General features: G+C 38.8%; 1 protein-coding gene across 1 annotated transcript in view; it reads right to left on the bottom strand.

Moving 5' to 3' along the window:
* Positions 1 to 7,379: 7,379 nt before the first annotated feature.
* Positions 7,380 to 11,267, bottom strand: part of TRIM29 (tripartite motif containing 29) — a 35,266-nt gene continuing 31,378 nt past the window's right edge. Inside the window, exons 7-9 of the mRNA XM_018559448.1 lie at positions 9,655 to 9,762; positions 9,069 to 9,160; positions 7,380 to 7,600 (exon numbers count right to left, since the gene is read on the bottom strand). Of these exons, the coding sequence (XP_018414950.1) occupies positions 7,541 to 7,600; positions 9,069 to 9,160; positions 9,655 to 9,762 (260 nt within the window). The 3' untranslated portion in view covers positions 7,380 to 7,540. The remainder of the gene's footprint in view (positions 7,601 to 9,068; positions 9,161 to 9,654; positions 9,763 to 11,267) is intronic.

The raw sequence follows: 11,267 nt of genomic DNA, 5'->3' as shown, positions 1-11,267 counted from the left end.
CTTTGCATGGTCCGTAGGGGGGCTCTGCAGCCTGCAAAGCCCACCACAGATCCTGCACAGCCCCCCTCAGATCTGGCAAAGCCCCCCACAGATCCTGCAGAGACCCCTTGAGACCCTGCAGTCTGCCAGATCTCAGGGGGGCTGTGCAGGATTTGTGGTGGGCTTGGCAGGCTGCAGAGCCCCCCCAGATCCTGCAAAGCCCACCAAAAGGTATTGCACAGCCTGTGGCTCTTTGGTGGGCTGTGCAGAATCTATGCTGGGCCCTGCCAGCACAGTCCTCCTACCTGGCACAGGAAACCCAGCCTCCTCTGCTGCCTCTGCGCCCAATCGTCTCAGATTCCCCGCCCGACTGGACCCTTGGCGACGCCTCCTCCGTCTTCACATGCCTCTTCCATTTCTGCCCCATCTCCCCTGTCTCCGCCCCCTGCCTCATGCCGCTCAGTCCTCCGTCTCCTCCATCCCTCTTTAGTCTCCACCCCCATCTCCCTCTGTTTCTACCCCCTGCCGCTCCATCCTCCGTCCCCCCCTGCTTGCCCACCCGCCGCTTTCTCCCCGTTGACATTAGGCAGCTCGGCTGCCTAAATGTTTTGGAATCTGCCGCCCGACGCAAACGCCTTGTTTGCCTCGCGGCAGATACGCCCCTGGGTTGGGCTGCTGGTGATTGCTGTAAGGCCTTAAAGTGACATTAAACCTAAAAATATATTTAACTACCTTAACTATTAACAAATGTAGCTTTTTTGTGTATCACTCAGATGTAGATCCTCAAATCATCTCTGAATTGGTGCTGACACTGTCCCTCCTTCTGGAGGGTGGCTACCTTTGTTGCCCATGGTCCCTGTGTGTTGTAAAGTAGCCACTGCTACAATCTCACGTTTAGTTAGCTAATTTGTATTGACGTTATAGTCTATAGTTTGGATCGGTGGCTACTATAAAACATGTACAGGGATCATGGGGAACAAAAGTAGTCACCCTCCAGAAGGAAGGACAGTTTCAACATGTATTGAAAGATGATTTGAGGATCTACAGCGGAGAGATACACAAATAAGCTATCTTTTTGTTAATAGTTAAGGTACTTGAATGCATTTTTAAAATGTAACTCCTGAGTATAGTGTCACTTTAAGCAGGTATATGGAGGACCTCTGGTGAATACTAGTCAGATCAGGCTGGGGATCTCCCTGGGTGTGGTGAGTTACAGAGATTTTACCTGTAGCATTGAGCATCCTGAAAGCCCTGGGCCCAAAGTATACCGGTTGGTGATCCGGAGCATGTCCACAAAGGAAATGGTTGAAGAGACTGTAAGCCCCCACACAGCATTGGCGATACACATGGTGATCATGCAGCCCAGCCATAGGGGGGTTGTTACATTGCACAAGCATACTATATATAATTTCTCAAAGTATAGGACACATACTGTATAGCTAATGGCAGATGCTGTTACTATAGGTAGAAAGCCTGCAATGCTCAGAACATATGTACAGAACTACCTTGTGGCAGTTTATACTTATAATTGCCAGCATCAGATGCCATCAGGAACATGATAAGATATTTTGGAGAAGACAAAATTCTACCTGGATACTGTTATTGTAATTTTTATTCCACATGTTGCACTTGGACACTGTGAAGTTTTGTGATGATAGTACCCAAAATGAGCTGTATTTGAGATGTACTAACCAAAGCTAACTGGAAATACAGAAAGGAAAAAAAAAAACAAAGTTGATTTAATTCAAGGACATATGAGATAAGTCTTGCATTACCTGAAACCGATTTTAGAATTTCAAAAAGAACCTGGAGGTAGGAGAGCAGAAGAGAATATCCATTTAACCGTGAAGATTACACTGGAAAAAAACTGTGAAAGTTGTGCTTGTGCTACCTGCAGAGTTAACATTGGATTATAAAGTCTGCACCAGAGGAATTGTAGGGATGCTGCGCAAATGCTGGCAAGTGGATTTGTGTTAGTAAAGAATAAGTAAAGCTGAATCATTTCTGAATTAGATCAAGCAGGGAAATTTTCAAACAAACAGAGGTTTCCACTGATATTGTTTAACTGTACCATGCAGGAAATCTGTTCCAGATAACTACCATGTCTGAAAAGCAACCATTGTTACTGAGCTACTGAAAGAGAACTCCTGTCATAGCAAAAATAACCGTTAATCCTACAGAATATTTAACATGTACAAAAAACCTCCAGCAGCACTTGTTCTAAAGAGTAACAAAAACAGCAGCTATAACATTTTTAATTAGCATGTAGGAAGGTCCAACTGTGCTGTCTGAAAATGCTTAATGGCCAATACAAATTCTTATAATTTATGATGGAGATTGTGTTAGAAAACAGGGCGTCTATACCCACATATGATTTACATGCTCAGAACTACAAGACCATTGACAAAATGTATTCACATTTATAACAAATATATAAATAAAATTTACCAAATTCTTAAAATAACAAACAAAAAAATTACTTTAAACTCCATGTTGACTGCAGTGGCTTGAAGTCATTAGGTACAATGTAGGACCAGCACTGGCTACCAGTTCTGCATTGTACGTGATGATGTAAGCAAGAGGAGAGGTGACATGACCAGCGAAGAGGAGGGGCTTCATGAGATCAATCATTAATACTGGTATCTACAGGGAGGAAACCTGCAGCACCATGGATTAGGGTAAACAATGCTTGCTATTACATACGCCCAGACTAAGAGAGCATTAGATCCCGAATACATTGAAAGAGAGAGATATGCACATGATTTTTTTGTAAGCTGAGTGTAGTTGTTTCAAAGAATGGCATGGCCTTTTTACGCATTACATAAGATTAGGAAAACAATACTGTGCACATGCACACAGAAAGAAGTCTGATCACACACCGCAAGCTTCGCTGAAAATGTTTTATAGCACATAGGTACATATCGTCCCGCCATGGATCCTCTTCACTGAAACATGTTTTACCCAATAATAATAATAGCCCATTATTGGGTGAAACATGTCAGAGTGAAGAGAATCCTCAGTGGGACCATGTGTACCTGTGTGCTATAATACATTTTTCAGTGTGCGACTGGACGTCTTTCTGTGTATAACTGCTGATGCTTGAGCAAGATAGGCTTGGCCAGTGTGCACCCGCCATTCTCTCTAGTGCTGCTGTGAAGGAGCTGTGATACTGTACTATGGAACATACTGTGCACAGAGACATAAATAAAACTGTTTCTATTCACTTTGGGAGCCCTGCCTTAGATTACTGAAACAAAAGGCATTGATCAACTCACAAGCCTAAGGCACTCTATTTTCAGACCATTTACAAATTTGAAATCTCATTGAATTCAGCTGAAAATAACTCACCTTTCTGAAAATAAGGACCTTTATCCTGGCTTTGTGAAGTGAGCCTATTGTAACTTGATTCTTGGTGGAATATTTGACTCTATTGTAACTGAGTTTTAATAAAAGTTGCTGTTAGACAGTTATGCTATAATGTGAATATTTGTAATGATTCTTTAGTATACCAGTATATCTGTATTAGTGCACACAGTAATTCTTCCAATACCACAATTTCATTAAAAAAAATGTATTATCAACACTGAAAATGGGACAATGGGATAAACTGGACGTCAAGGGTCAAGGAACGTCGGGCGATGGAGTAATACAATAAAGAGAAAAGGGGTTTTCCACTGTCTCGAGTCAGCAATTGTCGGAGCCTCACCTAGCCGAAGGGTACCGATAGCCTTAGGGCTATAAGACATCTAAAGCTCCCAATGAGCCGTCTAATTTGGCTATATTGTACCATTTGGAGGATCGAAAGGGCAGCATAATGTCCTTAAGTTGGTCTAGGGATAGCGTTGCAGTTAGGAAAGCTGACCATGTACTAAAAAACTGGCCTGTTCTTTTTTCATTATGGGGAGAGTCAGATTTGTCCAGGAGCATGAGCCTATGAAGGGTGTTAGTCAGTTCCAACGCGGTAGGGATGGTAAGGAGTAGCCAGTTGGTGAGGATGTTTTTTTTGGAAGCCAGTAGGCAAAGATGCTCCCATCGGGAAATTGAGGGGACCAGTATTGCGGGGTCGTGGGGCATATCATGCAGTAAACAGAGGGATGGTAGGGGTTCCCCCTCCTCCTCAGATAAAGAGTTCATGTAATCCACCACCCTTTGCCAGAAAGCAGTTATCTTAGGGCAAGACCATAACAGGTGAAAGAAGTCAGGGTGATGAATGGTGCATTTGGGGCAGTGTTGTAGCCAGTCAGGTGATGCGAATTTAGGGGCGAAATTGAAGGCGTAGTAGGCCCTGTGGAACATCTTAAATTGGAGTTCGCGCCAGGACTCACATATGATATGCTTCCTGATTTGTTGCCATCCCTTCAGGATACTAGCGTAGGTAACTTCCAGGGATTGGCCTGTAAGTTGGGCCCACCGATGTAGAAAAGGTGGCATACACCTGTCTTTTTATAACTATATAAGAAAAACTATATACCCCTGTTTCACCGACTCTGGGAGGAAAACGTCTCGATGGGACTCCTGTAATTTGGCATGGCTGGGTCGCATTCATGCACTCAAAATGACGCTGCTCCCCAAGATCCTATATTACTTTCTGGCTCTACCCATAGCTATACATAAGCCAGATCTTTTGAAATTCCAATCTTTAATTATTAAATTTGTTTGGCATGGAAAACATCCTAGACTTTCGAAAAATATACTGTACCGTTCTAAACGGACAGGGGGTTTGGGTGTCCCCAATCTCTTGCAATACTATAGGGCAGTGCGGGTGGCTCAGCTTTCCTCTGTGTATGACCAGGATCTCGGTTAAACAAAAAATTTTGTGGATTATGGTCCATGAGAAACTTCACAGCATCCTCCAAGATACTAAAGCTTTGAATTGACCTGGACCCCCTGGTTGTTATATACAATGGTGCTGGAAACCGGGTAATTTTCATTGAACAATTTTTCTGGAATTTTTCTCTGGGGACTATGTTTAATGTTTAAGTAGATGTTGGGCTATTTGGTCGGGGATGGAGCTACTCTTTTCGGACTCTTAAGCTGGTCTGCGTCCTTTAGCATCTATTTCCTTTTCCTTTTATTGTCTGTCTTCTTTTTTTTTTTATGCTCGCACACGTGAGCTGTTTAGTGCATTGATGTTGGACAGAAAGTCTTCTATTTATATAGATATGGAGGAGATCATAACAAATGTTTGCTGCAGACATAGGCGGATCCCTATACCAGATATTCCTCTCAGACTGTTTTGAGTTTTTGCTGATGGGGGATAAATTGGCAAGAATAGAGTGATAGATATGATCTGTTTTACAGAACTATTATATATGGTGTGTATGGCATCTAGTGATCCCCCCCTACTACTTGACTATGCTAATGTGGTAGAATCTGAAATGCAATTGTGTGCTATACTGACTGTGCATCATGTGCTATTTTATTGTTTTATTCTACTTTGGAAAATTAATAAAATACTTTGAAAGTTAAAAAAAATGTATTTACTGTGTTGAATAGAGGCTATGGAATATTGTGATGTCATATATTTTCTCCTACTTTCCTTTATTCTCTTCCTTTATATTTCTTTTGCATACTCAAACTGTACAGCTTGACAACGATCTGTATATTATATATAAGATGTATTCAAAATATATTTTGCAGCAATGAGTTTGTTTCCATTTCCTGTTATCTAAAATAAATGTAAAATACATTTACAAAAACATTAGCTGTTTGTGTGGATTCATTGGCTCAATAATTTACATCAGAACATGTGTAAAGGCCCTATTTATCCATGTTTTCACCCAAGATTCACACATTTTTTTCCAATTGAATCAACAAAATGTGTGAGTCTTGCATAAAAGTTGTGTGAATGTTAGGTCAAACATTAAAATACTTAGTTATCAATTTAACATGTTTAGCAGAGGAAGGCTCGGTTCTATGCCATAGCAACGCCCCCTTGCCGTGGTCACTTCTCTTGCGACCCCCCTGGGGAGGGAACTGCTGTCCGGATGCTCTGCTCTCCTTCATCTGACTTCACGCTGATTTTTCTAAGCTGATAACCATGAATAACTTTGTTTTATGTATATATCGCATATGGTTTATGTTGCAAATTTATCCTTGAATGCTTATAATATTACAGGAAGCTGTCATCAGCGAAACGCATTGAGGGAAATACAGTGGCTATTATACCACCTCTGGAATCATTGTTCACATGTACCATGTACATGTGTGGTCCAGCTGTAAAGAACTCCTGTGTATGTAAACCAACAGCGTATTTTGTTTTAAAGTTTTATGCTACACTTTTATGCGTAATAAAGGTGATATTGTTTTTATCTAAAAGTTGAAAACTGTGTACGCGCCTAAAAAAAAACCCTGTTTTTGTGCCTTTGGCCCAATGACTTTGCATTGGTATATATTAAAAGACTTAACCACCTTGCGTCTGGCCGATCCTAAAGCAGGTGGACATACCTGTACATCCTTTCCCGCTCGCAAGTGTATACATATAGCCATTGTTCCCAGTGTCATTAAACAGCAGAAAGCTGTTATTGGCACAGACGTTAATTGGAGAGCCTTTGTGCCATGTGTTCTCAGCTGCCACTGACTACCAATAAGTGTGGGATGGTTTTGGGTGGGGTTTGAAGTGTTTTGGATTTATCCATGACATCTAGCCATTGCAAGCAATGTAATTTCAGTGCAATGCAATTTTAACTTTTCATTCTTTCAACTTTCTTTCACTAATAATAGAAGACTTGCACTTGCCTTCAGTGGGTGACTAAGTGCACCGACATTTATTTTTTAAGCACCTCAGTATCAGCATGTTTTTTATTTCCCAAAAAATTAGATCACCTATCCAAAAAAATGTGTTATTATAAGGGATGTTGGTACTGTCCTCACAGTTTTATTTGATATGTTTTATTCTAAAGGGAAACTTTTTTTATTCTTTGGTCTTTTTTTCTTTATATAGTAACAAAATATAAAAAACAACAACACTGGTTATCAAATACAATGAAAAGAAAGCTCTATCTACTGCAAAAAAAAGTATAAAATTAATTTGAGTACAGTGTTCTTTGAGTAACTGTCAAACTGTCATAGCACTAAAAAAAAAATGAAAAATATCCTCGACAGGAAGGGGTGTAACATGCTGGTTCTGAAGTGGTTAAGAACTGTTTAAGTCAATAACAACGATATAACAGCATTTTTTGACAAACAGTACACCAAAAACAAAATGCAGATACATGGATATAGCTCTTTAGATGAATTTATTGATGAATGTTTTCCTCAATTTCTTTTTTTCTTCTAAATAGTAATATGTTGTCAGTAATAGCTTAATGGTTTCTATATCAATAAAGGGTTAACTTGCAAAACATAGATAAAGGTTCATTCTTGCTGGACCCACCCTGGAATTCCAGTAAGCAATTGTTGCCTTTGGCTAGACTAAAACCAGTTTTCTTCTTCCCAGCAAAATCCAGTCACAACGCATTCACTACAACAGCAGTGAAGGAATTAAGCACAGATCCCCACCCTCTTTCTGCCCACAAATCTATAGCTTTGGTACATAATCTTAGAGCTTGGTCCCAGGGATTCATGGGGATTCGGTACTAGTGGTATTTCCTTTGTTCACATAGAAAGGACGTTGCTGAGTCTGTGAGAAACAAGCATAAATGTTAGTAACTTTTATTGTTGATTGAATAAAGTAACACTTTGCTGCATTAAGCATTTCGATTAAACTTGAATGCATTCTTCAAAAAGCATAAATAAATAGGCAGGCTGTAGGCTGAGAAATGTTTTTCCAGTAAAGAAAGCTAGTTATAGCATAGAATGTGTGTATGCAGTTACACAGGCAGATCTCAAACAGGATAAGAGTAAGCATGAAAGATCACATTGACCTCCTTTTCCAGCACCCGATTTTATCTCAGGGTTGGATGATGTTCTGTTGTGATACACAGTCTATGAAGGTTTATTCCACTCACTCATGAGAAAGGGAAGCGATTACAAAACATTCACGGAGATTTTCCAACATGTTTGAACATATTTAAGCAGTACAAGCACTTCCTGCACCTGTGAGTACTGTTAGTAACTGGAATATCTCTTTTTTTTATTTATGGATAGAGAAGGAAAACATAGAACCTCTGTCAGGATATTACTGATTGCGTGTCCTCACTAGAGAGATTCACCCCCCTATTTGCCTAAGTAATCACTGGCACTTGTACAAAAAGTATGGGAAATCTAAACGGTTACATTTTTTACCCAAAGTGGAAATATCAATTTGTTGTTTAAAAGTACAGATAACTTTTTAAGAGATTTGGTAATACACATTACATACATACTGTGTGTGTGTATATATATATATATATATATATATATACACGCACACAGAATACAAATAAAATACCCTTACAAACATGATCGGTGGGACTAAGCTAAAGCTAATACATAAGCAGTCTGACTTTTTAAGAGATTTGGTAATACACATATATAGACTTATCTAACTGGTTTATATTTCAGTACCAAAAACACATTTTGGTACCATAAGGAAGGTGATGTGGATCTGAGAGCATAAGCTACCAGACCCCAACAATGTATGACCATAATCTACATCTCAACAACTTAATATCATGGTGGATCCAGACTATATTTAGCAATATATCTTATACATGTGCATATTATTATCATATTATATCTAACAATGGCCAATCTAGCCAAAACATCTCTGGTTATAGACTACTTCTCTGATTACACACGCCGAGAGACGCTACCACTCTGCTTATAGTGTCTCATCACACCCTCCTGAAGAAGCAGGGATTTTAGAGCCATGAAACGCGTTGAGAAGTTGTTAGTTATGTGTGTATTTCCTGGAATAAAAGTCTAAATTGAAGAAACACAATCATTTAATCTCTCCCACCTGGGCGCCTCTGCTGTCTTACACCTACTTTTTGGGGGGCATTCTTGTCTCATCTATCTGGTTCTAGACTGTTGATAGTAATAGTAGTAGTAACAGTAACAACAACAGCATAGCCCACCAGTTAAAGGAGCTATAGTTCACAAGCTGATAGAGATTGGAGGAGACCCAATAGAAACAGATGATTATGACCTAATGCAAGTGAACTCACCAGCAGACTCTGCTTTGAGGATTTCCATGTCTGTGGCAAAGCTTTTGTTGGTTGGTGCCTTGACATCATTGGATTCATCCCCACACAGCTACCTCCTCATGTATCACTTCTCCCTCCCTTTTAGATTGTACGCACTGAGGGGCAGGGCCTTCCTTACCATCTTGTCTTGAATTGTATTGTGATTGTAATGTCTTCCTTATATTGTAAAGCGCTGCACAAACTGTTGGCGCTATATAAATCCTGTATAATAATATTTCAGGTTTCCTTTACTTAAAAGTATAATATCTTCTAAAGCTTCTTAAACCCCACTCTGCTATCCTTATACGCAGCAAAGAACAAATACATTTTATTTCTATAAATTACATAACGTATTTTTATAGATATAATTTATAACTGTCTTCTTTGGCTTTGTTATTTCTTTAGAACTTAAAGAAGTGCTGGTCACAAATATGACATTGAGGGCAGGTCAGCAAAGCAGTGAAAGCCAGCCGCAAAGCACATGCAGTGATCAAAAGATGGAACTTCTCTTTACATGATTCATACCCTGATCTCTACTGCAGATATAGCACTTAGTATAATGTTTAATTAGCACCGGAACCAGTAGAAATACCTTTCTGAGAATAGTTTGAAGGAGAGAAGTTGGGGTTATCCTCTTGGGTCGGAAAGGAAGAAGCGTCATACATCCTGTGTGATCCTATAACAAGAGGTGCAATCTCTTGAGAATTACACTACAGAAGAAAGTCCTTATTTTAAAAATATCTATAGAGGATTCTTAGGGTACAAAGATATAACTGTAATATCAAGATTAACTTCTATTACATGGCAATATTATCTCATTTATAGTGAAATGTTTGATATTCAGTTTTGGATATCACTATAGCTGGAGATTTATCACTAATACATTTAAAAAAGACAGATCTTAGAAATCCATGATTGCTTTGGATCCATTAGGCTATATATTCGCAAAATTTGCCTCCATCTCTGACTAAAGTAGTAAACACTGGAGTTGACTTACTAAGGGAGCACAATGTTCCCTTTGCCAAGTAATCACTCCAACCATCATGTACAGGAAATTTCCATTTTTGTTTATTTGCTGTCTTAGTTTTTTGAAGTCTGATCTGCATTCAACAAATATACTTCAGACAGTAGCCTTATTGCATGCGAGGTACTGAATTAGAGAATGCAACAAGCACACATATTACTGGGCAAATCATGCATCTATTAACAGAAATAATGCAGAACGGAGAATTGCGTACAACTGTTACAGTACATTACTTATCTCCAATGTTAGGTTGTTAGGCTCATACACAACGATATGCAACTATGGATATTTTTTTTAAATCTTAATTTTATGTACATTATTTACACTGTTAGATTAATAATGTTTTTTTGTAGTTTTGCATGATATTTACATATTTTCTCTTGTTAAAATGTCCTGTTTGCAGCATTTTTTCTTACTATTGCACTCAGTCAAGCTTATGAAAACTTTTAAAAATGCATTACATGACATTTCTTTTGGTAAGAATAAAAAATGACTTTAAACCCTTTTCAGGCCATAGTTAGAGTATACCTATTATTAATAGAGAATTCATCCACCACTTTTATAGCGGCTGGTGTGTTCTTTTCGGACCTTTAATTTGCAGAATTTGTAGTCATGGGTGCATACCCAATCTCCCTCCTCTAATTATAATCACTACGTCCTCTATAGGTGAGATACAATTTTTGTCTGGCGAGAACTTCAATTTGCATTTCAAATGATTTTGGAAAACTCCTAGAGTGTCCCTCACTTTCCATTATGTGTTATCACTCTACCAAGAATCTGAAAACAGATTTAATTAGGACTATCCCTTAATGCTCACAAACAAAGACATTTAATATACATTAGATTAAGTTTCACAAATAGCTTTCAGGTATCATACAGTTTTAAATCCACCTCATGTGTGTGTGTGTCAATGGAAAGGCTATGGGGTGTGACGGTGATAGTGACAATAAATCCTAACACCTGAGGTATTAGCTTAACTGTCACTTTAATCCTGCTGAAACCTTTAAATGTGCCAAATCATGTTTTTTGTTTTTTTTTCCAAATGATTTTATGTGTGTGTGTGTGTGTGTGTGTATATATATATATATATCTATATATAGATATATATATATAGATATATATATCTCTATATATATCTATATATAGATATATATAGA

The sequence above is a fragment of the Nanorana parkeri genome, unplaced genomic scaffold (assembly GCF_000935625.1).
Source record: "Nanorana parkeri isolate BGI_ZX_2015 unplaced genomic scaffold, ASM93562v1 scaffold395, whole genome shotgun sequence".
NCBI classification, from domain to species: domain Eukaryota; kingdom Metazoa; phylum Chordata; class Amphibia; order Anura; family Dicroglossidae; genus Nanorana; species Nanorana parkeri.
This window is presented reverse-complemented; position numbering and strand designations above follow the sequence as displayed.